This window comes from Syngnathus floridae, chromosome 21 (assembly GCF_059516105.1).
Source record: "Syngnathus floridae isolate MCC-2025c chromosome 21, RoL_Sflo_1.0, whole genome shotgun sequence".
Taxonomy (NCBI): domain Eukaryota; kingdom Metazoa; phylum Chordata; class Actinopteri; order Syngnathiformes; family Syngnathidae; genus Syngnathus; species Syngnathus floridae.
The window spans coordinates 1,859,565-1,887,252 of NC_142433.1; the positions used below are offsets into that span (position 1 = coordinate 1,859,565).

Here is a 27,688-nt window from a genome sequence, read left to right on the forward strand (position 1 = left end):
AATAGGTTTGGTTTCCACTGACGTTCAACTTGCCTTTTTTTCTTGTTACATATAGCATTTCAGTCTATAGGGTCAAGTCTCGGAAAATGACGCCTTGGAAAATGTTCACACCTTAGGTGTGGAGTGATGGAGCGACGCCTGTGTTCTCAGCATCTTCGCACGACATGGCCAGAAATGTTAATTGCTGCTTATCGCAGATATTTTTTTTTTTCAAAGGTGCAGAAAGTTTTTATTATTTATTTATTGTATTTATTATTTTTTATTCATTTATATATATTTTTCTGAAGAAATTTATTTTGTTGTTGTTTTTTTTACTGGTCAAAATTTATTTTGCTGATATATAGTTTTCTATTCATTTCTGTTTTTCAGGAATCTGTATTTCTCATCAGGTTTGGTTTTCACTGACGTTCAACTTGCCTTTTTTTCTCGTTACATATAGCATTTCAGCCTATACGGTCAAGTCTTGGAAAATGACTCCCACGGTCCCTTCAATAGAACCACACGCTAACGTTATATATTCTTACTTTCAGAGAGAAGAAAAATGAGTCGGTCATATTTGGCGACCTCCCATTGCCGCCAATAATGCTCCCCTGCAATTCCAGATAGCCGGCAGCTTTCTATAAATGCAATGTGGAGAAAGAAAAAAAAAAAAACAGGTCGCAAGAGTGGACAATGGGTTAGAGTTTAAATCGGACACTGCAGGGGAGGTAAGACATTCAAATTCACTGTGCACAGATGAATTTCACCCCTGCATATTGTGCTCATCATACCCAATGCAAATTGAGACAATTGCCGTGGGTGTTGGTACTTTATGTAGAAATATGTGCATGTGTTGACACTAGTGTTGCTAAATTTGGGCTTGTTAATTTATGCTAAAAAGATCACTATATAGGCTATAGGTGCCACCATCCATGTTCCTCCATAGCCGTCAATTCATATGAGAGCAGGCTCGCATACGTAATTGTAAATGAAGTGGATTAGAATAGTCCGAGAGGGAATTAAGGGATTTCTGAATGGATGCAAAATCTGAGCCCACTCTAGACGGCAGGTCTCACGACATCATCAGCACTTTTGGAATTCATGATAGCAGCATGAGCTCCTTTTGAATGCTGCTGATTTGATCAGCTCGGTAGATTTAATGACCCTGGCGCAGCTCTCAAGTGAGGATGACAATTGAAAGTGATTGGCGCATTCAGCAGAAAGTCTGCTGGATGGTGTGTTTATTGGAACATAAAATAGATTAGAATCACAAAGTTAAAAAAAAATAAAAAGCAAACTCAGCATAACCTCTGAGTGCCTCTCGGTCCGTGCAAACTGGAAATCGACCAATGGCAGTTTTGGCGTGTGCATGTCAAGACACAATAGAGCGACATTTCGTCCGGTCGTGTGCATGACAAGACACGATGAAGCGGCATTTCGTCCCATTAATCATAATGGAAACTTTTTGTAGCAAACGCCCCTCCTCAGGTTTAACCACATTTTTATTACTCTTTCTAAAACGCCCTAAGATGCATCTGATAGGTGACCGGTTTGACAGCAACCATCATCATGATGGAATAGAATATTCCAGTATCAGCAACTTGAACGTTTTTTTTTTTAATCATAAATCAAAGTAAATGATTGCACACCATCATAATTTCCCTTACATATGCGATATTGCATTTCAAGAACCCTTGCGAAGGCAAAACGACAAGATACATTAGTCTCAGCTTGGCTTCAGTGGCCTCATACGTATCAGCCAAATCTCCTACATCAAAATCTACTTCCAATAAATTGCACTTGAATACTAATAAGGTGGTCAGAGGCTTTCTGTTTTAATGAGGACAAAAAACGATCACGACGTCTTACCTAAAACGCTTCATTTGCTGCCGGCTGCCAGCTGGCACATCCCAGAAGGATTCCGGGGTTAAAATCTCAGCGTTTCATTCAAGGCCCTCCCTGGCAACAAACGACAGCCTCCCTCCTTCCTCTCCCACTCCTCCAAACATTTAAACCCAGCTCCATTTGCCCGTAGCAATTTCAGCTCAGAAGCTAAAAGGTCAGTTAAAATAAATAAAGAATGGGGAGATCACTAGGCATCCCACTCGCAGAGTTGAGCAGCACTTTGTATGGATAGCCAAGATTGAACCATTTAGTATTCCGTAACCTGAAGCAATCCGCCAGACTGGCAGTCTGAGAACGGAAGGTCCAGATTGACTGCCATTCACTTGTCACAGCTACATTTGTCACGTTGTTCTTTTTTTTTTTTTGCAAAACCTCTCACCCATTTGTCACGGTGCTATTGGACATTCTCACTTTTGCAAGGTGATGACATATGGAAACTTAAAACTTGGACAATATAAATATGGCTGTCAAGATGGCCGCCGAGTAGTTCGCTGGTTAGCCTGCATGCAAACAATCTCTCACGGTCTGTTTTTGTGACATCACGCATCGGATAGTTTATCGGAAACCAATCAGAGCAGACCGAGCGCTCTCAAAGACTGTTTTGTCTTCCCCTTGCCTGAAACCCGCTGAACCATCAGATTAGTTTCCAGTCTCGGGAATGTGTTTACCGCAAGTTGAATATGCAAAGTTTTCAACACATTTTCTTCACGTCACGTTGCGGATGCTCTTTTCAAAACAATGTATTGTCGTTTTCGTGCTGTTACATTTTACTCACGCTAAATATATCCCGTTATCAGATACAGATAGCAGTTGGTCTTATCACTTTATTCAAATGGTTTCTGGCGCGAGTAATAAGTACAGAAATCTTCCTAATCCATTTGCCAACATTTTTCAAGGGAAGCATTACGCTGTCGACCTTTTTCTATTTCGGGAATGACGGAATAATGTACTCTCTGAAGGCTTGGGGCATTGAAAAGCAGGTGCAGGAAAAGGTCACTATAGCTCAATGGGATTCAATATGGGGGTGCTTTTGAACAAGGCCTAAACGATTTTCAGAATCGTCAAGAAAAAGTGTTGCAGGAGAACACCGTGATAAAAACATGCTAAATACGCCGCGTCGTTTTTAGACTATAGTGAGTTTCTGCAATGGTATTTTTAGATGCTACTAGAACCTCATTTGACGATATCATATGTAAAAAACAATTTAAATAGTAAATAAGTCTAAATGCTCTAAATAACAGTGGCAATAACAGACATTTATTGATTTAACAACAAAAAAATACCCCTCACAGATGAGCTGGACTATTCATAAATGGTTGCTAAGCTACAGTTTGGTTTATTTATAGCTGTGTACTTGTCATTTTTTAATAGATTTACAGGAGCCTTCAATCCTCATTACTGAGTATCATTATTGATCGTTGCAGAATGTTAAATGTAAGCGGTTGAGATAGGAAGCACTGATTTAACAGTATTGATTAGCTTAATACAGTCAAATGACTGATTACCAGTCTAGATGATCTCGAGGTGATATCCCCTAAGTATCAAATGCAAATATCTTATCTTATTTTTACACCAGTCATCAACATAGGCTACTTTTTGAGCTATTTAAGGAGATCCACTTCATAAGATATCACAGATGGTCGTGTTGACTCAACCTCAAATCTCCAACTAGCGATATGAGAGCAACATGGGATCGAAAAGGGGGATTTTTCTTTTTTTTTTTTTTTTTTTTCTGGGATGCGAATATTAGCACCAAGACTGATGAAGGCTTAAATAGCTTACTGGCATGACTCCCAGTCTACACTCTACCACATAGCTAATGAATAATCCCATTGAGACATAAATCGCTCCAAGAAGGTTGTGGTGCCTTTTGATATTGCCCTTTATTCACGTAAGGGATGAATTTCATGTTGAATTCCCTTAATAGACACATTAAGACTTCACCATTTTAGATACTTTATTGATATTCTCTGAAAAGAGTTATTTAGTTCCGCTCTTATTAGGTGGTACAGTCAGTGGTGGCGCGAGGGCCTGAAATATTCTTCGCCCTCAGTTGCCAAAGCAGATAACTGAATTTCCATGAATTGATGTATTTAACTTTTCTTGTTAAACTTGCACAATATTTCCGCACTTTTTAAATCAAAGTGATCTCTCCTTTTCAATCCAACTGAAATTCTTTGTGGACTTCTGTTTGGATGAGTGGAGGAGAAAAGGCAGCCAAGAACTAAAAAGTCTCCCTTGAGGATAGCACCCAGACCTTTTGGTCACCAACATATTCCAATGATGAGCACCGGCCAGTCACGGGATCCTGGCTCGCCTCCCAGCCAACCTCGCTAATTAGTGCCCCTCTTCTGAGCTAATTGGCCGATAAAAAAAACGGGGATGGCCTCTTCACCCTGTCTGAGCATTGTGCCACCAAATAGCTGCGTGGAGGATTATGTGGCTTTATGAAGCATGGTGACACTCAGCCAGAAGCACTCTTGCTATTAATTTATTTGTCGTAAGGGTCGCCTCTGCCTTGACATTTTAGGACTGGGCTTTGAGTGTTAGTGGAAGTGATGGAAAATTGAAATCCATTTCTTGGAAATACTTTTAAGTGCTCCGCGGGAAAATAACACAATGATGCTTGAATTAGGGCAACGGAGGAATGTAAAAATTACCTTTAACAAGATACTTATTACAGTCAGCGATGTAATGATGATACTAAATAAATACATTTATTAATTGCGGTTACCCTTTGCAGTGGTGTGCAGCATACTAAGGCGTGAATTGGACTCTTTCATGTGGCTAAATGAGTAACCAAAAATATGCCTCACATTATGGTTCAGTGCAGTTCTGCACCACTGCAATTTAGAACCAAAATAATCATAAACAGACACCCCAAACTGTATGAGTGAGAAACTCGTAGTATTGCCATCACTGTATTGTAAATGAGAGAAAAAACCAACAAACAAATGTGAAATCTGGTCAGAAGTGCAGACCTTACGCCGGAGTTGCAACTTTTGGTTTGAATGGAGGGTGTCATGCCCCCTGGCACCTCTCCAAATAACCTCCAAGCTTTTACAATTAGATGATTTGCACATACGGAGCACTCCGGTTATGAATGGGTGCATGACTCCAAGTCCCGCCTTTTCCGCTTTGCGCTGGGCCAATCAGCGTCCGGGATGCGCGTGGATGCGACGTCACGACAGTTGCAGTCGTGTCGCGATTGGAATGTTAGCGACTAACAAACGAAACAACTGAGCAGTCGGAAATTGGTCACTTGGACTGAGGGTTTCCATCGGTTCGCTTCGTCTTGGAACCTTTCCGTGCATCCGTGCAGAGCGAGGTCATCGAGCGGAGAACTTAAAGCCGATGTGCTCGATATTCTATCAGCGCATCTCGGCCGACGTGTGGAGCTTGTTGGAGATAAGAAGAGCAATGCCAGGATTCGTCAGGTTATGCTGGTACCGCTGAACTGCTCTTCTCGAGCCGCGTCTCCTCTTCTCTTGTCTGCATTCCCGGAGAAGCATGGAGTGATCGGAGAGGAAGGAGAAGACCGCTTGGAATCACGCTGATCCGTTCGGGACGGAGCGCAAGCTGCAACGCCGACTATGCTTCTGCGTTCTCCTGCTTAAATCGAGTTAAACGGGCAAGCTTTGCACCGAGGGAACCCGGGGGGGGACCCCCTGCTGCTGTTTACCCGGAGGGAGTGACTTCCCAGACGGGCACTTTTCCATTTTGAAAAGCTCTGAATGAGAGTGGTGAGAAGCGCCGTGCAAGAGCTCGCGACCCACGGGGTTCGGGCGGCACTCGTCTTTTTAGGTGCACCCAAGAGCCTTCGGCATGCTGGAAGTCCTCACACGCGAGAGAAAGGGAACCCACTTTTAAAATCGCCCACATGCGCTGGATCAATCTGTGGATTTGGGAACCGATTACGCAGAAGGGGGGTTGGGGATCCTTGGAGGAGGCAGCCGGAGGATGGAGCCGTGTACGCGGGATTGCTGAGAGCCTAACTTGGGGCTACTTTGCTGTTTTTATTCCCAAGCAAGTCGCATCTGTTCCCTGGACACATGCAGGCCAAAAAACGCTACCTGATCCTGCTTTCGGTCGGTGCTTGCCTGGCGCTTCTCTACCTCGGAACTGTTCCGCTTCAAACGGCGAGCAGGCACCGGAATGATAGCAGACGTCATGGGTACCGACCCGATCACCCATGGCCTCACTTCTCGGACCGTTTACACCCATTCACCAACCCTGATCCATGGGATCAGACTGACACCGAGGAGTACAACGTGCACACACCTGTGAGGCATGGCCGGGACGTGAACACCAGTGTTTACAAAGGCAAACGCTGCCGAATGGAGTCATGCTTTGACTTTTCTCTGTGCAAAAACAACGGATTCAAAGTTTATGTTTACCCGCAGCAGAAAGGGGAGAAGATCTCAGAGAGTTATCAGAACATTTTGACCACCATCGAGGGCTCCAGGTTTTACACCTCGGACCCAGGTCAGGCGTGTTTGTTTGTGCTGAGCTTGGACACCCTTGACAGGGATCAGCTGTCTCCACATTACGTCCACAATCTAAAGACCAAGATCCAGAGCTTGCCTTTGTGGAACGATGGCAGGAACCATCTTATATTTAACTTATATTCTGGGACGTGGCCGGACTATACGGAAGATCTGGGCTTTGACATCGGCCAGGCCATGCTGGCCAAGGCCAGTATCAACTCTGAGAACTTCAGACACAGCTTTGACGTTTCCATCCCTCTTTACCCCAAGGAGCACCCGAGGACTGGCGGGGAGAGGGGCTTCCTGAAATATAACACCATCCCACCTTTTCGAAAGTATATGCTTGTCTTCAAGGGGAAGCGCTACCTGACCGGTATCGGTTCGGACACCAGGAATGCCTTATACCACATCCACAATGCGGAGGATGTGGTGCTGCTCACCACCTGCAAGCACGGCAAAGACTGGCAGAAGCACAAGGACGCACGATGTGACAAGGACAACGCAGAGTATGACAGGTAAACCCACAGTTGACTCATTTGTGAGCCATATAGTCAACAAATTACATATTTAATCAGAAGCATAAGTGAAATTTTCTTGATTATTTTTGTGCTGGTAAAAATGGTACAATAAATCAAATAAATATATTAATAAATAAAAATAAAATAATGAAATATTTTGTATATATTTTTTTCAAAGTAGCTTTAATTTACAATGCATGCATGGTAAAATTTGTAATGCACATCAAACTTAAAAACAAAAATATAAAAAAAACATTAAAAAGTAATGGCACCTTCTAAATCAGCATCAAATATATGTTTAAGGGCACATAAAGCCGACTGATTACATTTTCCTGCCAAGTGTCATTAGACACCAGCGTCTCAATCAATAAATCTGACAGTCATTGACATGCTCATGAAAAAAATCACATTGTAATGAGAGGAGGGGGGGCGTTATAATTCTCACCTGCTATAGGTAATAACACCTCATTTCCCCTCAAATATGAAACGCCGTAAAAGAACTTAATTAGCCCCTCACGCCCCCTTTCTACCCGAAGCTCCGAATCAGCATCCCTCTGTGGTTGAACTTGTCTGCGGTGCGTGTTAACAGGTCGGGTTCGCTCATGACGGTATTTAGGGCAAATAAATCAGTTGTAATTCGTTCCCTTTTACCGAGATAACGTCATGTTTTCCAGTCGGGCCCCAGGGGGTTAGTGGAGCACCCCTAATTTTGGAGGTCTGGGCGATTCCCTGCAGCTGTTGCGTTTTGGATGCGGAAGGCTGAGATAGTAACAGGGAGGTGTACATAGTTGTATTGCAGGGGGAGCTGCGCTGTCAAGCTCCCCCCTTCCCTGCAAGACCTCAGTTTGATCTTCATTTATCAACCTGGGGATCCTCCGCCCTTTAAAGCCTGGATAAACTCAGGCATGCGATAACAGCACTTGTGGGTGTGCACCTCCACCTGTACACACACTCTGAAAATACGTCGAAGCTTCTGAATTGCCGCGAGAGCCAAACCGGTTATTGCATTGTTACGCAATACCCTGGGCGTGGTTTCGAGGAAACTCCTTTGCGGCACATCATAACCATATCGCACGTGTTGTTTAGATCTTTGTAAACATGAAAAGTGGTGGGACCGTTTTGATGGTGCTAATGGACAATCTCTGGGGGTTTTTTTGTATGGCAAGTCAGCAGGAAGAAAAAAATCATGCCCAGGCATGTTAGAAAGAGTTGAGTCACGCTCCCGACAAGCAGGGAAGTTTGGAAAGTCTACAGGACACCAAAATCATCATTATAATAGTTTGGGAACAAGTGTCACCTAATCAAAGCTAGTGTGCCAGGGGCGGTGCTATGGGGTGGCCACCCCACTGGCCACCCCACTAGCCACCCCATATCTGAGTGAAGATTTTGATCAAATTTTCAGATTAAAGTTTTTATCTCTGTTTCCATAATGTTGCGGTACTTGGATGCGTGGCGCTTGAAGGAATGTGGTATAGATCTGAACTCTGAAAGCTCTTCGTAGCCTGACTTGCCATGCATAAAGAAGAGCTCCAAACCACACAAGCGAGCAATTGTCACTCCATATGTAATATTTTCCCTCACATACCCTTGAGCTTTATATCGCTGACAAATGAATGTCATGGATGTTCAATTTAGTATCCAAATTAGCCGACTAATCAATTATCAAACCAATCACCTCGTGTTTTAAGTCATCGTTTACAGCCTGTTTTTTACTGTCCAAATCTTCCGATTTCTCTCAAGTCCCGCATAAAAGCGGACTGATTCATCTTTTGCGTCGAATCCAAAAAAGACATTTGCAAACATCTGCTTTTACTTTGGCAAACACTGACCATCCACCCTTCTTGTGTGATCTTGCTTAGCTGTTATTTAGTTGGTTTTTTTAATCACTAGATAATACCAAATAAACACAAATAATTGTTTGACGTACAGTAATCAGGGGAATTTTTAACAAATATTTTTAATGCAAAAAATTGTATCTGATTAATCGATATAAATATTTAACAGTGACAGCCCGATACTTTTACCAATCCTGCCTATTAGCTTGAATTGACTCAACCAATGTTTTCCGTTTTGATGTCATGTAAACTCATTTGGTTGTCAGCCCACTCGTTGCAGAAACCCTGACACAGCCCTCTTAGTTAAATTGGATTTCGCGCATCCAACAGGCTGCGGGTGAGGAGGCCAAAGCCTCGCCGAGATGCTGCCGCGCTTTGCTCACTCAGGAATGCACGCACGTGTCCAAACAGCTGTTAGTTGTTGATGACAGCGTTCCGACTATATATATGTGCCTATATATTTGACTGCGGCGTGATCCCTATCGCCGACACAAAGCAACATATACTCAGTTTTGACGCTTCGCAAATCAGATAAACACGGGGTTCATAAATAAGCTTGATCGTCGAGTCGGCGATCCGATTCTCACCAGCTACCGGTTAAACAGGTGGGTTGTGAAGGAGCACAGACGGCAAGGAATGAGTTCATTAACGACGAAACATTCCGAGTGCGAGTCTGCAGGAAAGCCACCAATTTGAAAAATCGACCGGCGGATTACGCGTCATGTCTGATGCGACTCGCATCTGCCGTATTAAAATCATCCGCCTGGAGAAACGGTGATTCACTCCGAACCTTCCCTTTTAAAATGTCTTGAGGGTTGGACCGTAATTACGTGTCTACACGTGTTCATTATTCTTCATACAAAGGCATGTGTGCTTACTTCTTCGGCCTACATTAATTACCAGTCTTTTGTACACAGCTGTTTTGGGAATGCTTTGGCGCTCTGGGTAAAGTGCCCTAAAAGTGAAAGATTTGTTAAAGTCGCACTAATTAAATGGCTACGGATGTAGCAACGGTGCCATTTTAATGACTGTAAATGGGACCGGCAAAGCGCTTATTGCCCCCAATTGCTATTTAAAGAAGGCCAGGCTACATTGAAGTGAAAAGTGTGATAATACACTTGGAAACATGCTGGTGGGTGTTCGAATGTCAGGAAGGGCAAGGTTCGAAAAGTGGAAGAGGGTATTTGGTGAAAGCAAAAACATTTTCATCACAATTGAAAACATCAGAAATCTCCCGTTTGCTCATATCCGGTTTTAAAACCGCCAAGGTCGCACGGGGGGGAAACATAGAAAGTGGATGAAAAGGAGACATTTGGAAATGTCAAGAGGAAATTTAAAACGCTGCTGAAGCAAGTGAGATATGACTGATACATTGGCAAGCACATAGTTGGAGTGCGGCGCAATGAAAAAAGCTTGGCCCAGAAAATAGCGCATTGAATTTGTTCCCATTAGGTGGCAATGACAGGAACACAAACTGAACACCGCTTGTTTTATTACAGCGGTTTCATCAGCAAAAATGTTCTAGCTCGGGGGAATTCCTTTCCAAAGTGCTTTTGGTGTCGCTCGTTTCACCGCCGTACTCGCCATCAGTCTCTCGTGGCATTTCTTTCTCCCTTTCCCCATCTTTGTCAAAACAATGGAGGAGCGTGTTTGACGGGGCACCGTTCGCGTGCTTGCCGTTTCCAAATGACGAGGCGAGGGTTGACATTTTGGCGGCACGACGGCGACGGGGTGAGAGGAAAGCCAAGGAAGCAACGCTTCCTCTCTAAAACACGTTTTTTTTTTTGTGAGAATATTGCAGCCACTTGAATGTCCAATCATGTTGCTTCCTTTCTGCATGGCACGAAAGGGCGTCACTCTGCTATGTTTATATTTTTTCCCCCTGTTGTCAGATTAATAAATCATGAATATTTCATGATTGCCTGGTCTCAGTTAGATAACACAGCACCTTGCGACCAAGAATGTTAATGATGCACCGTATAATTAGTTTGGAGCGTGTCACAGGCAACCTAATTAGGACTCTTTGATATTTGGGAGTGTGTAATAGCGTCCGTTAGTTTAATGCTAATGCTAACACTCAGTGGAATGCACATTTTACTCTTCAAGCAACTGATATTTGAAGACAAACGGTGCAGCAACACATTTAGACAGTCAGTGGGATCAAAGTGGAATTTCTTGATCGGGCAGTTTGATACACTCTAGTTCAAAGTAAGTCTGCCAATTTGTCAAAACTCGTTCTGCCACTAGAATCATTGCCCTCGGGGATACTATGTAGTACTTAAACGTCAAAAGACATCATCCAATAGAATCAACATGCAACGGCAACCAATATTTTATGATGAAATTAAGTGATAAATAGAACACCGGACAGCGACCGTGTTAGTGTTCAAATCTTTTGTTTACATTTTCAGCCCCTGTATGAGTGGCCTGTGTTGTTTTGGTTTTCCGTGGGGTGTTTTCTATCGGTGTGTGTGTGCACATCCCCGTGTTTGGGTCTTTGTCTTGCATATGTGTGTGTGTGTGAGCGCACCCTGGATGGCTGGGGTCATGACCCCGCTGTCTGTCCCCTTGCTAAGCGAGGAAGGCAAAGCCCCACTCGGTGACCCACATTCATTGAGGGATTACCAGTGCAGCCAAGCCGCCTCTGGGCTCAAAGGTGGCTGCGGCCATGTCGGGGGGGGGGAGGGCGGGATTTAAGAATGGGAAACAATTTTCGGGTGGATGTGAACTCTGCTCTAACTAGTCTGTGAAACTTGAGACTTTATACTGCACCCCTACCTTCACTGGCGGAGCTAGTGGGCGGTCAAAATCTCCAAAATTCTTCGCAAAAATATGTTTCATATTTATACATATTTCGTTTCCCCAGCAGTATGTGTACATACATTGTGTACTTTTTTTGGGCTGGACTCTCGGGCTCGTTGCGTGTGAGGTTAGATGAGTTCGTGAGAGAAAGTCAGGGGTCACCACCGCTCCCAGGGGTTAGTCGGGCTTCCTGAGTGAGTGCCACTGTGGAGCACCTGACCAGAGTTATCTCATCAAAGAGGGGCAGTGTGCAGAAAAGATGGCCTATATCCAATGTGGCTTGCCGCAGGCACGACTTCTAAAATCTCCTTTAGGCCGCTATCCAACTGAGGGGGCGAATATTTGCGACCAGCGGGTTCATCAGGGTTTGGTCAGGTCGCCAATGACGATTTTTTTTCTTTGAACATGACCTTGAACGAACCCTGACAAGAACGCAAAGTCAGTTACCTCCAAAAAAAACCGCAATTGTCAGCAAAACTGGGGAAATGAGAGGCGGGGGTGTTTTTTTTTGTTTTTTTTGCGACCCCACAAAGTAGCAGCTTTTATTGCGTCGGGAGGCCATTTGGTATATATTTACCGATCAATGGCGGCGGATCCTTGACGTCACTTTCGACCTTCCACCTTCTTTCCTCAGCACCTCAAGAGTGAAAACTGTTTGCCGCTATTCATATTCAAATAGTAATTGGGCAGAGGGTAATCTGAGTCAAGGTAACTTCGACGCAAAGGGGGGGGGGTCAGGTTTTGAGTTGAAGTTGAGTTGAATGCTTTAAAAAAAGCATTATGTCACTGAAGAATGCGTGCAGGGCTCACTGTTTAAGGGGCCGAGGCTTGAAGTAGAGAAAGAGTGTTTTGTTGGAACAGATCTGGCTGCCTGGCAGGGCTCTTTTTTTTTCCCCCCGTCTGGTTTTTGGTGCTTTATGACTCAGTTTGACTTCCACTCTCCGGGCGTAAACGTTGCAATGGGGTCCTTTTGTGCTCAAGTTTACGCTCTTCCTGAGGAAACACTCGTGCCTTGTTGACATGGCGGCCCTCACCATATGGGCTCACTGTCACTCCCTCACGTTTGAGCCCCTCTCCACTTTCCCCTTTTGTCTTTGGGGCCCAGCGCAAATCACAATGGCCGACACCAAACCGGGCTCCCCGTTTGGCAGATTCCATCACACTTCACGGATCAATGGATAAGTCAAAATAAACAAGTTCGGCTGGGGAGAGGGAGAGCCCGGCCCGGGTACGGCGCGATTGCCCTACAAGAGGAAGGAAGTCGTCATTTTGGTTTATCACGCTTTTCCCAGTCGCCTCGGCAGCTTGTTTGGCTTTCATGTTACTTATTCATGAGTTGAATGCCTCGCAGAAGGATTCGATGCTCGTTTCAGACTCGGGGACAAAGTGTAGCCTCTGGTGGTGACGCTGGTTATTATAAATTAACACTCGCAGTCTTCCTGAGTTCATTCTGTTTCCTCAATTTTACCTCATCATCACGCTCCCACAGTCTAAAAGCCCCCACACATAAACAAGCTTAATATTGCATAGAAGTAAAAAAAAAGATTCTCATGGAAAGCTTCTCAAGACCTTTTTTTTTTTTTCTCCAAACAGAGAGTCTGCGAGACTTGATGACATCACAGATGGAAACATTTTTGAACGTATGAGTCATTTCCACTGCGGTTTGATATTTGGTGGCATTTCTTTCCCCATCTGGTTCGTCCAGTTTATACGTGGCCACTTACTTGTTTCTGTCGGGTTCCTCATTCCAAAATTACTCGTGTGTGTGAATTCCCCAATGTGTGTCTTAACACTTCCCCGTCATCCAAGCAAAACAAATAAAAAAGCCTCCAGGTAATCAGTTTAAAGGCGCCGTGCTAATACCTGCTAACGATTTTAGGAATCATTTTATGAATTTCACACGACCTCCGATTCAAAAGCCACTTCCAAATGAACTCCTCGCGGAAATAACAAACAGCCTTTGTTCAGCTCTCACATTAAGACGGTACATAATTTTGTGACCACTCGCCACAACGTTGTTCCTGTTCCCACTAATTGTATTTGTCAAAACACTTTCTACTTGATATTCTGCCCGCTGGTCTCCAGAGGTGCATTCATCCTCTCTGTGTTACCACCTGCTTGCCTGAACATTCATTTTGCTGCCCACTCTGAATATGCTAAAGAATGTACGCGATTGACCTTCCAGTCTGATGAAGAAAAACGCCGTCGTAGCCTTGCAATGGCCGCTGGCTTTTCATTTTATCAAGAAAAATTTCAAACGGCTCATTTAAACCAACCACGATCAATGACTTTCCTCCTATGCTATATAAAAAATACATGAATAAAAAAAATTGAAATAAATAAAATAATATGAATGAATAAATCACTTCCAGCATGTCATGGGAATTTTTTTTAGAGGGGGTGCCTTTTTAGTCATTGGTAGTTCGCTACATGTGTTCCCTTACTATTGAGGTAAAAGGTCAAATTCTCCAGAGATTATTCCAATGTGCGTGTGCACGCATGTGAGCGTAAAAGGAAGCTCGTCTGCGGTTTCGGAGAGTCTCCGGCGACTTGGAAGTATTTGCTCACAGCGACCTCGCTCGCCATCGATAAACACATTCGCCCAGGATTTATGAATTTAGGCTACGGTGCAAACTCGTCAGGATTGCACGGGCTGAAATATTAGCTAAATGTTTACATTGTCGCCGGCAAGAGGACAGACAAAAATCCAGACAAGTACGTGTTAGGTTTACTCTGCAGTCTGTGCGTGTGTGTGTGTTTGCATGCACGCCAGTGTGTGTCCTTTTGATAAAGTAGGACTGATTCAGTACTTTTGTTCCCATTCAATTGTCTCCCCTTTAAGCCTTGGGGCAAGCATCCTTTTACTCCGGGTCTCTCTTATTATCAACACAGGACTCAAATCATCCTTACTGTCGACTCAGCAGTATGTTGTTTAGTCCAAAAAGTGGTCCTAGATAGATCTAACTGTGACCACTCATGTGGAACCTTCAGACGCTACAGAATATGAATAATGTATCAGCATGCTGAGTTCATATTTGTTTTTGTGTGTGTGTACTCGTAGTAGGCAGCGTGGCAACACACATTAGCCATGCAACCCTAGAGCAGTGGATGAAATGGGCAGCCTAATATTTTTTTGCTCATCAACATGAAGACGTCAGATTTCCTTGTGTGTGTGACATGAGAACATCTCATTTGAATCTCTTCCAGCCTCAGCTCGGCTACCTTAAGGGTCTGTTTTGGGTTGACGGCTGAGTAAATTTACTCATGCGCGGAGCAGAGGAGATTCATTATTCAATAAATTTCTTTTAATGCCGACTATGGAGTGAGACCAAATGAGCCTCAAAGCCGGCGGCGCCGCTTTCTGGATGCTGATAAGCTTTTTTAGAGGACGTCAAGGCGGCTTTTGGAAAAGGCAACATTTCTTAAAAAAAAAAAAAGCTGAGGCAAGGAGATCTGAGAAGTCTGTCGCCATTGACTTTGCCGTCGCATCACTCAAGCTGCTTCATATTTTGGCTTCGTCTCGTCCAATTGAAATGATTACTTTTAAATAAATCGCAATTGCTCCAGCGATGGAAATACATCCTTATTTAGATGGTTTGATTCTCTTTTCCTTGTAGATATTAACAGAATTAATTTGAGAGTCCCCAGAACTGTGATATCATTTTTTTTTTGACAAGCACTTTAATATATTCCATGCGGTGTAAGCAGCGGCAGTGCCATACATCCTTTCTCATATCACATTCACAGACAGAATTATGGCTGAGGTGTGAATTAGATCACACACAACTCTGAGCTGTTAAGAAATATAATGAATAGCTGCAGAATCCGAGAGTTATTTTTGCCGCTTTAAGAAACCGCTGTCATTTTACAGTAACTTCATTTCAATTGAACGGTTTAGAAAGCCTGCTCACCTTTGCTCATTTGTTCGTGACTAATGTTGACACTTTGATATCTACACTTCTGGCTTTTACACTAGAGTAATTCCACCAAACAGAAATGATCGGTTCTGCCCATCATAGTACAGTATTTTGCTTCGGGGCCGTTCCGGCTATCAAAGCATGACCACGCATGACTGACGTCTTTGGGATGAATGAGAACTAATATTGTTGGCACTTTCATCCAACACCACTGACCTCTGACCGCACAATCGCTGGACGGACGGGGCAAAAACTCCCACAGACATACTTCAAATTCTTGTAGAACATTTTCCCTGGAGAATAGAAACAGCAAAAGAGAGGCCGGCTCATATTTTCCGTTTTATCTCGTGTAGCTGTCTGAAGTTGACTCCTAAGGAAAAAAATGGCGGATTCTGGAATTGTGGCAATTTAATTAGCTTGGGATTTGTGCGAGACTGAATCAGAATTTGTATTAAGGACTTTTGTCATATGCTCATAAAACTCAGAAGTGTGTCATGTGATGTGGTAACTCTTCTGTTAATGATTGTCTGCCAACGTCAGCTAACGCGACCTTATCAAGGCCGTAAGTGTCACACCGTCACTCCTTATCAGTTCGTTATTGCATGGATGGATACGCACGAAAATATATGCAAAGTCAGTATCGGCGCCGAAAAAAGGGAAACCTCGACTCCAAAGGTCTCATATCGTACAGCTGCTCTGTTTTGGCTGGCGGAATCCGAGCGGCCACCCACAACAGTTAGCAGATGTGTTTACATCTTCCTCCGCTCAATCGTAGCGACGTTTATTAGTCTGTGGAAATTCATGCACTTTATTCAACATCTCGGCGAGGAGATTTTTTTTTTGTAGCGCTTTGCAGTTTCTCTGCAATTGTCTCCACTGAAACTTTTTAACCCTGCATAATAAAATGTTTGTTTTTTTTCCGGATTAATGGCACAATCCCCACTGGCTGTTTTTTTTTTTTTTGTCTTTCTCATTCATCTCCAAATAGAGTTTTAGAAAATACTCCGGAGCTACTTTATCCTGGCAGTTGAATTTATGTCTCTACTAGTCAGTAAACCGTGGCCATCATTCAAGTTCCCACATAATTATTTATTAATAATTTACTAGATGTGAGTTGTCACTCCATGTGAATCAATGTTTACTGGAAACAGTGACTGTTTCAATCCATGCAATGCGGTATTAGTTTATTTTTTTTTTCATACTCTGCTATTCCTTGAGGATGCAATACCGCACCATTCATCAATCTTCGTTTAGTTTGACGGACACCGGTTGACAATAATTACGTAACGGGAAACGAAAGTACGTCATAGTTTGAAATAGCTGAATGGCTCTAATGGTCATGCGGTGACCTGATGGAAGAACATTTGTGGCAGCAATTTAGCACATGGGTGCTTCCGCTGTAGGGGTTATTGTATCTGTCACGCACGGCTGCGACTCTGCCGACCCCTTCTTGTGTCTTTCGGGCTGACCGGCGCCGCTGTAAACTCACTCGCCTTCCAACAATAGAGCACAAAAATGAGACACAGGAGGTAGACGAGAGGAAATTGTGGAAAGGAGAAATTAACTGGGTGACAAAGTGAGTCCAGAGCAAGTGTTGGACTCACAAAACCGACTAGTATTGGAGCGGTAGACAAAACGCTGGTTTGAGCTGTGACCCAAACAGGGGGGGGGGGGGGGGGGGGGCTGTAGGTCAGGCCACAGCAGGTCTATGAACCCTCCAAAACCACAGATTTGTAGAAGCAGGCCCGCCCTGAGCGGCCATACAAACGTCCGTACTGTATATGTGCACGTGCGCGACTGTGTTTGCTTAAAGCCACAGTGTAGCACAGGCCAACAGCTGCTGAAGCCAATGTGGTCAGCACTGACCACTACTTTTTTTTTCAGACCTCGTTCCAAGCCAGAAGTTCTAGCTAAGGTTTTTTTTTTTGTTTTTTTTAAATATAATGAAGGATTTTCCCTATAATAAGAGGAACATCAATGCAAGTAAGCAGCTTGTAATGGACAAACTTATGTAAGGGAGAAGTTCTACAATAAAGAAAAATTGTTGAATTAAATAGACAGCTGGATCATCTTAAAATGTCACTCATGCATCATAGTGTCTTTCATCTTTTCATGTTTCCTGAGGGGATTAGTCAAGAAGGCACAGATTGTACAATTGTGGACTTTTCCCACACAATCCAAAGATTGACCGCAAGGTTTAATAGTCATGCTTTAACAGAATGTGACTAAATAACACTAACCACCATTTAATCTAGAACATTCTATTAGGAAATCTTTTTTTTTTTATTCATATTTCAATACTTCAATGACTGAAATCATCTTTTGCTATTTGCTGCTCTTATCCTTCAATCAATACAAGAGCCCCCCCGGGAGACATTAGCGACTAGCATGGGTGAACCAATGCCAGGAGAAAATTAGTTTGAGGTGTGGACTTTGGCCTTATTGTCCACCATTTCAAAGGATGTCCGCTGAGAAAGGAAATGAAGGGTGTGGAGGGACTGCGTGACCAGACAGCCAGAGTGTGGAATTGCCCCGGTGGAGGCGGGACCTGCCACATCAAGAGCCCGACCGACCCTGAGATCAAGTCAAAGATCTCTCATAATAATTAGATATGCATGTCACTAGCATTGTTGCAAATCTGTCTGGTCACATCATTGGTACAGTGGTGTTCCTCCACATCCCCGCCGTCTTATTGAGTGAAGCTGGCAGCTTCCAAGAGAGAAAGGAATTGGAAAATGAGAATGTGTGGTGGAACCCCCCTACCGGCACATCCCTCCAACTAATTTCTCCCCTCCCCTCCTCGCAAACACAATCCCTTCTGCCTTAGTAACCTCTCGGCTTTTCCCAGTGCCAACCCCTTTCGTTGGCCCATCACTCAGTGCTCCGGAAAATCCGAATCTCTTCAGTCAGGGATCAAAGCTCAAAGCACAGCACAGCCCAGCCACCGTGTGAGAAGTCACATTCTTTGGCTGATCTGCACAGACCTGCCATGCGGCTTGACGGCACAAAAATGTTTGTCGGAGAGAAAATACATCTGGCAGTTTGGTTTTTTTCTGCCACCCCAGATCCCTTTCGGGTTTCAATTCATATCATTAAAAAAAAAAAAAAGTACATGCAGATGATGGAGCGGGTGCATGGAACCATTCCGGGATTACCTCAAATAGGATCACCGAGAATGAAGTGAACTTACCTTGACCTCTGGGGCATAGGAGGAAATGGAATGTGGAGAAGACAGGAATTGGCAACGCTAAATGTTTAGATTACATGGAGGGAAGCAGGATGGACTGGAAGTTCATGAAGTCCAAAGCAGGTCGTTCTTAAAAAGGTCAACTGCCAGAAGTTAGTCGATTTTTGTAAGGCAGAAAACAATTCTATATTGAAATTGTTCCAAAAAAAGTTTTGTCAAAGGCTTTCTGGGCAAGACTATCCAAAGTTACTTCAACTTTTGATAAGTTTTCAATATTCTTATGTCTGCTAAAAATAGACATTGTGCCCTTTTCCCCTCATTGGCGCAGCGTTTCCATCTAACTGTTGCGGGAATTTCAAGTAAACTTTGAAATGTCACTAGAAGGTAAAATGAAAGTCAGGTATGCTGCCGCAGTTGTCTAGAAAGACTGAATTGACGTCCTGAATGAAAGGAATGTGTTTTTTTTTTTTTTCTATCTCTGGCAAAAAAAAAAAATGTAGGAGAAAGAAATGTTTGTAAACGGCTCTGGCTGGAAGATTAAAATATGCACGCATTTAGAAGTGGAACATTATAGCTTCATGAATCTTCTGCTTCCATCTGTTCAAAGTTGCATTTGAGAAATCTGTTTCTTTTTAATGGCCATCATGTTGCGTTATTGATTGAGCTGAAAACAACCGACGACTCTTTAAATTGCACTCGACGTCTTTGAGAAAATGACTGATGAAGAACAGTTCCCGTTTTATGACGTCCTTGAACAGGTCGTGGGTGTTTTTCTACAGCCTGCAAGTGTATATTTTTAAAACTGAAGAAAATGTTAGTATCCTGTTCTGTTTTTTTCTCCATTAACGTAGTTTAGCTTCTTGAAATAGATTTGGACAAAACATCTACGTGCTAGAACTGTATATGACTCAGAGAAAGTGCTCGAGAAAGCAAAAAGAACAAGAAGGCAGAAAGAGGTAGCGAAAGAGCGTACCAAAGAAAACAGAGCCAACCTGAAGCATCATATTGCATTCTGCAACATTCCACTGCTAAACTAATCAGCCACATTTTTTTTTTCTTATCTTTTTTACCGGGCCTTTGAAAGCAAAAACATCTTTTCCATTTAAATCAAGTGATGCAATAGTGAAGTAGAGAGTCGCTAAACATTTACTGTCTGATACGCCCATGCCTTTAAGAAATTGATGGAAAATATAAACCAGACCTGCCACGACTAATGTTGGTTAATGACTCATTTCATTATATGCAAAATGGGAATAAAAAAAAGGGGGAATTGTTGCATCTCATTTCGAAGAACTGAGCTATTGGATGGTGCACCGCCATGAATTATTAACTGGAATAAATGGCTAATTTGCAAATTTGTTTTACCATAACATAGCGCAGGTAACAAACCCAAGACCCGGGGGCCAGATCTGGCCCGCCATATCATTTTATGTGGCCCGCAAATCATATAGGCCAACTGAGGACACCAAAAAATGGCTAGAATTGGAATATGTCCTTCATGCTCCCTAAATAAACATTGGATATACCAGAAATGATTTCAGTTCTATTTGCCGCATGGGTGCCTGGACAGTTAACCCATACGGTACACAAAGAAGACGATTCTTAGAAATACAAACAGGTCCGTCTTGTGGGAGGTGGGTCGGAGACCGTTCCCACGGAGCCTCATTAGGCGCTGTACTTGTGAGGAGCAAGAGTCAGCCAGCCAAGGCAGGTGCTAGTGGAGGTGGCTTAGTACAGGATGTGAAGATATGGAGCTGAGAAGGAACCGGAAGGTGGCAACTTTCACAGGGAAAATGAAATGATGAGCATCCACCGCAGTCTTGCCGACCGGAAAAGTTTTTCACAGTCATGTGGGGGAATGCGAGAGACGACAAATGGCAAAAAATAGTCTGCGCTGCCTTTTACACTTTGCTTGTTATACGCTTGACATTCTCCGTAATGTTAATGCAAGTCACAGTCCAGCATGGAAGACCTCAGCCACATTTACGGGCAATGCTCTATTGGTCCCAATTTCGAAGCCATCATCTTCGATTATTTCTTGATTTCACAAGGAAACGCCGACCGTTCTCAATTATTTTTCTCAAGTGAAATCAGAGCTATTTTGCATTTTTGTAGTCACCTACAATCTTCATTCTTATTCACTTTCTCGGGCTCCCGCTGCCCGTTTCGTTCTTGTTATATAATACACGAGGGCTTATTCTGCTCTGTACGATATCCCCCGTCGTTTGTGCTGAAACGTACGTACATCAAGGCGTCACACTTAAAAAGGGCAAAGATGAGGACTGCTGGTTGATAGATGGAACATATGGTGACTATTCATTATGGAGTTGCGGTGTCATGACTGCAGAAGACGACTTCCATATGCAGCCCCATTGTTCTCAGCCACACATGCTTGGGTGTTGATTAGCTCGGAAAGCACGCTGATGTTCATGCCGTTTTTCTTCACAAGTAAGTATTATGTTTTCAGGCTTATAATTAGCGGGAACTGAGCCACGCTAATTTGCCATAATCAAAGTCCGGGCTGTTCAAGTTCAAGTTTCGGTTGGTCTTCTGACGCATGTGCTGAGTTTATTGACAACAGTCGGATGAGTCACTGGCTTTAATAGTTAAATTTTAATATTAGATTTTGATTCGATTTGATTTCATTCGATATTTATTTAATTTTACTGTTACATTTTCAAGAATGCCTTTCCATAGATTGAGATTTTCAAATACAATTTTAGCACTATGAGATCATGCTCCTTAAGAAATAATGCCCCCCCAAAAATCCATTAGCACCTTATGACAGCCGTAATCCCAATGGCTAATTTCATTATTTGTCAGTTGCCTTCTGGTAAAAAAAAAAAAAAACTGCAAAATGGGATCTGAAACCCATTTTTGTGTGTAAAATTAAGACGGCTTCCACACTGACGATGACTCAGAAATAAGCCGCCAACACACCCGACCCTATAAAGTGTATGGCAAGCTTTCAGGAAGGGTGACTAAAAAAAAAAGGATATATGCAATGAAACCGGAAATCTGCCGGTGACTACCAAATGAAAAAGATATTATTGGAAATACGCAAAATAGGTGACCTTTCGGATCTTTTTTCAATATTGGAAATCTTTTTATTCCTTGCATGCTGTCTGTGATCTGACCTTGTCTGAAATCCTGTGGGCCATTGTCAGTCTAATCTCAGCCAGCTTTATTTTGCGTGTGCAGCCTCTGTCAAGGCTTAAGTTGCCTTAAAGCTGCTGAAGAGCCATGCCACTTGGCTGCCTTTGCTCCTCGGTGAGAACGGCTGCACACTTGAGACACCCAAAGACCACGCCGTCACCCCGGGGGGAAGTCTCAGTCTGCATTTCCTTCTTTTTAGTCTGCTTTTTTTTTTCCCCCCTCTCAATTTCCCCACTTTTTGTGCAATGACGTAACCGCACAAAAGCTCTCACGTGTTAATACCATGTCTCAGTGTCTGAGTGCGCTGCGTGGTTGGACAGTTTTCATGACATAAGCAGACAGTGACGGAGAGATCTATAATTTCCCCCCGCTTGCACTTTTTTTTTTTTTCTTTTTTAGACTTCCTCTGTTTCCTTCTGTTGACAGAACTTGGATCCGGGGCGTAAAGGGAATGCCCTGTTTTTATGCTCCAATTTTCCGGTGTGTGGTTATAGCCTTGCCTTTTTTTTTTTTTTTTTTTAGATTTCCAACGAGCCCACACTTTCTCAATAGAGAACATAAACTCGTATCATCGCTTATTCACTTTGCCTGCTGCCAGTACTTAGTGAGTCATACGTCACAGCCAGCAGAGTGGTACGCTCTGTGTGGATCTCTCTAATGGATCTAGCAGGAGTAGCTGGAGTTAAGAAAGTAACCCCTGCCATCATCTCAAATTACCCTCAAGTCTCAGCAATGGAGCGCACTTTATTTTTATCTCATTGCCTTTCACGCAAATGATTGCAAATTTGTCAATTCACTACAAATTGGTACTATTGGGATTTTATTAAAAGGATATAAAAGGGTCTATATCAGGATATATTTATCTATCCATATTTATTTTTAATTTATTTTACCCAAAAAAAAGGCTTTCACATTCTGCATTGGTGCTTTGGGCGCCCACTTTTTTTTTCCCCTTGTGGTTTAAGTCAGCCCAGTCGCGATGATGTCATGATCCACATTTTTCCTATGTCCCCACTTTGTAATCAAATAGGTTAGGGATGAACGTGAGAGCCCATCAGCAAGCTTCTAGCTTTTACGGTAAGTCACGTCGATCCCATCGTGAGTCTTACCAGATGACGGTCGTAATTGCCATTTAAATGAGTAAAGTGTATCTCCTTACATATAAGACGTAGGGTCTGTTTTACGAGGCTATATTATTCGAGGCAGTCCGCTGCCGTGTGTGTATTTATGTATACACTACGCTGTGTGTTTTGACTGTGCGGTCACCCTTTCGGCGTGTGTGTTTACCCATGACCGCAGGACACGCACGTGTTTGTGGCTAGAGCTGGCCCCGATTGAATATCAGCGTGCACGTGAAGGTGCGTGTCTGCTGGAAAGGAGAGGCAGGTAGTCTGATTCACCCCCCCTCTTCTCCTTTTGCCATGGCAGGGGTCAAAGGTCTGGTGAGGAAACATTCCAGCATTCTTGCGCAGTCTAAATTGGAGTCAAGGCAGCCTCGCCTCTGGGATTAATGGGCGGCAATGTTATTTAAATACAAGGTGAAGCTGGCGACAAAGGACAACCCCCTCAGGCAGCCCCCCTCGTTGACTGACTTATTAATGCTTGACATAAAAAAAAAATAGATTTTTTTTTCAATATTGCTCTGAAATCTGATCGGTTTAATCTCATTCACAATACTAATTTCCTTTCCAATATTTAATTAAGCCTTATAGCTGAGCACTTAAAGCCTTGTTGGAATTTTAGCTCAAGGGCCAAGCCATAATCAGATGTTGTCCAAGGCAGTACTGAAGATACAGAGGAAGTGGAGAAGTAAAAAAAACAAGTTTGCATGTACGTTTTTTTTTTTTTTTGTCCTTGTTTTGTCTTGCTCTTAGGTCATGACCTCCGAGCTCGGTACGATCAGTTCTCGCTTGCTGTTTGAATATAACACACCTGACGTCTGCCTCTATATTCCAGAAGACCAACTTTGGACTTCATATGTAGTTCCTATTCGGCTGATACGTGACTAATAAACTAAATTAACCATCTTTCCAGATTAGCCACCACCCACCCCCTTGTCGTGCTAAATAGCATATAGGTAAGCTTTTAATTTTCTTGCTGACTCATCGGTATAAGTACTTTCAGTATCAGATGGACTTGATAAAATCCTATTAGCAGACATCCACTATGTTAAATGCAAACTACCTTTTAGTGCTCATAAAAAAAGATTCGGTCGTAGATCTCATAGTGGTTCCGACTAAAAGGCCTTGGCAGTGGACGCCATTAAAATTTAAAATCACATTTAGAAAGGAGATTGTTAATATTTGGATCATTTTAGCTTGTTTTGTTTTTTGGTTAAGCGTGAAAGGAGATTGTTTGTTTTTTTACTTCTAATGGAAGGCAATAGTTGTTTTGTTTTTTTTGCTGAATCTGATCATGCTAATTTCAATTCCGAAAAGAATTAAATAAAAATGATATTGGTGAGGGTAAGGTAGGTCATGGATTTTATTTTTTTTTGATTGAATTTTTCTAAACTTTGTGCACAGTCACAAACAAATGAACCTCATTTGAATTTCACGTCCTCCATCTTGCACTCCACGCACAAAAGTGGCACCTTGGGAAATGAAGATGAATGACGAGCGCTTCGCTAAGCAGCGCCGCGAGAAGCTTAAGGAGATAATGTGGGCGCAAGCATGCACCGACATCAGCCTCCTACTTGGTTTACACACATTATGCAACGCACAAGAGCGTTTTATAAACCTTCCCCATGCCTTGTCTTACTTGTCAAGCAAAATCGACGCATTGAGCTTTTGTTCCATGGCATTAAAGCATTTGGGTGTAGAACGGCTTGAAGCTTTTAAGTGTTCCGGCGCCCTGTTGAGAAAATACAACGCTGATATGAAGCTTATTAGACAGGCAGCTGTAGAGAGCCATAAACAGGAAGCACTAATGTACTCCCTGTATCAGTGTCGACTTTGCCTTTTTCTAAAAGCTTGCGTGAGCGCGCACATTAAACCCAAAAAAAAACATTCAGGGATAAATACCAGACTGATTCTTAACTGGAAACTAAACAGGAAGATAATTAGTAGCATTAATGAGTGAAAATAAAAGGACAATGAAGAAGAGATACCAATCATGAAAGCAATATTGTGATTAAAACGGATCGGACCGATGCTTTGTAGAGAGCGTGATTATTATTTCCAGTTGCGTTCACTTGCTAAGTGTCTCTTTGGCACTAGATGTGAGTCCCCCTTCCGAGAATCAACAGAGATGTCTGGGTTCTCCAACCCTTTTTACATGACTCATCTATTGACACTTTTCCATCTGTAAAAATATGAAAACATAGTAGCGCTGCTCAATGTGGCTCGCTGGAATTTTATTTTTTATTTTTTGGTCAACCACAGTCGTCAACACAGTGCCACTGTAACATTTTAAGATCCATAACCTGAAAAAAATAGCATACAAGTCTGCTGTCATAGCTGTGGTTCTTATTGTTAGAGAACATTTTGATAAATGTGTCTCTGAAAACATAATTGGACCAAAACAAATGATTTTTTATTTTTATGGGGGGGTGATGATTTTCCAAATAAAACATTCGCAGGAAATACGTCTAAGTAAATCCTTCAACACAATAACAATGAGCTAGTATCATGTCAGGCAAAGAGCCAGTCACACTCTAATAAGACACGTAATACCCGCACACATGGGCGCGTACACGCGCACTCTCAAAAGGGAAGCATTAATCACGTCAGGGGCTTGTTTTACTGAAGGAGCTCCGCTGAGAGAAATGCTTCATTAATATCAGCCCCCCGGCCTTTTAGTTAGCAAGCTTACACACAAACACAAGCGCACGCAAACACGTGCTTACAAAGATATTGTAATATTCTATTTGCGTCATATATGCACTCATTGTCAAAAAAAAAATCTGGCCATCGGTTGATGTTTGGATGGTAAAGGATTGGCAAACACCCACATGCACAAGGTGTTTGTGCAGAGTTACTTGGGGAAGTTTTACTTTCCTCGCTTCCTTTTTTTTAATTTATTTTTTCTTCTCTCCCACGACGTCCGCTTATTGTCTGCCGCTGCTGCTGCTTAGCTTTTATAACATCGAAGCCCCTTGGTAGTCTCCCAACATAGTGATGATAAGACAAAAAGACACACAAACTTACGTGTGAAGGAAGTGTCTGATCGGATAACCCGCAGGAAATGCCCAACTTCACTTCCTGTTTCCATAAACTATTGTTCTCCATAGTGGTACGTGGAAATGTATCTATAAAGAGCTCACTGGCAAAGTGCTATTTGCATTCCGAAGATGTAAAGTACACAATAAGGCCCGGCGTGACGTCATGGAACCAGACGGGAATGGACCACGAAATTTAATTGCGATGAAAATTAGGAATCACCGCAAAACTAGCGGAAGAGTTCATCCAGGTTCACACGCATCAGATGCATCAGACGTGATGCATAATGAAAAGGCCTCAGCCTCGTTTAAAAAGCTAAACAGCCAGACGTTGTCGGAGCAGTTTTTCTAATGATATCTCTGATGGCTTGAAATTGATGTTTTGATTTGTTTAGTTTTGAACTCAATTGAACTCGAGAACTGCACAGAGCCAGATACGTATTTAACTGGATGGATAGTCAACAGTTCACAAGCTGGAAGTGAAAATCTGAGAATTTAGTTCCCACTATTCTGGGATGTTGGGTTTTATTAAGCAGATTTTTTTTTGTGTGTGTCCAGAAGAATAGTTTTGTTTTCTTGGAATCAGGGTTCAACTATTTCCACACTAACTCATCTAGGGCTGTCACTGTTGAATATATTTAGAATGATTCCATCGATTAATCAAATAATTGGATCCGATTTTATTTTGCCTGAAAGTGTATCCCAAAACCATATTGCCCATTTAATATTGCTTTGTAAGAAAAACAACCCAATAACAATAGTGCACAATAGAATTCATTTTCTAGCCACCAAACCCAAATAAAAGCAGATGTTTGCAATTGTCTTGTTGTGATTGAACGCAAAAGATCATATTGTTTGTTTTTATGAATGACTACATAAAAAATAAAGAATTGTGGGAATATTTTTGATACTGCAAGATCAAATGTTAGGGTATTCCACGGTGGGCTGAGCCTTGGGTGACCTCATGAATGTTACCCAACGGTGCCAACAAGGTGAATGTGTACAACCACTGTCCATATCTGAAAGCGATTAAGTGGTTTACTCGCTGCTTAACGAGATAAGGATTCAGCATGAGAGCAAAAGCCATGCCGCGATTTCATCCTATCTATAAAGACACGAGTTAATCTGCACTTTCAAAACAGTGGTGGACGACTTTAATTGGGGATCTCCTCATTTATGGATCTCGCCCAAGGTCTCAGTCCATGAATGTGGACGAGCAGAAGCGAAATGAGGCGGGATTGTGACCATCTGGTGCTGCTGAGATGCTTCATCGCATGTGCACAAAGAGATTCTGTGTTGGTCAAAGGGTAACGTGAACTTGGAATCATGCGTGGGCGTTGTTCAGCGCGCCATCTTTCCTTGAGCTTGCTATGCCGAGCTTCTATCGCACCTTGTTCTCTCTCCTTCAGCCCACACAGACGTTCCTCTGCGGTTTGACACCTGAGTGTGCGGCTTCCACGTTCCACATGATCTAAAGAAAAGCGTGGGCGGGTGGGAAGGAAGCAGCACGTTGGTTCTTGAACAGACACACGGAGAGATACACACTGGTTTCACACGGGGAAGGCGAAATGTCAGCCTTGGTTTGAGGTGACAAGTGCAGGTGCTGTTTTTTGCACGCTGAGGCGTCTGGCAATGGCCGAGAACTTCCGTGGCTTAAATTTGCCTGAAATGTCAAAACACCTGAGGAGGCTGGACCTGGAGCTTTTGTCTGAACCTCCCCGACCATCAACCGCTTGTTGGAAA

General features: G+C 42.9%; 1 protein-coding gene across 1 annotated transcript in view; it reads left to right on the forward strand.

Moving 5' to 3' along the window:
- Nucleotides 1-5,074: 5,074 nt before the first annotated feature.
- The window catches only part of ext1b (exostosin glycosyltransferase 1b), a 55,742-nt gene continuing 33,128 nt past the window's right edge, over nt 5,075-27,688 (forward strand). Inside the window, exon 1 of the mRNA XM_088364910.1 lies at nt 5,075-6,886. Coding sequence (XP_088221036.1) covers nt 5,937-6,886 — 950 coding nt within the window. The 5' untranslated portion in view covers nt 5,075-5,936. The remainder of the gene's footprint in view (nt 6,887-27,688) is intronic.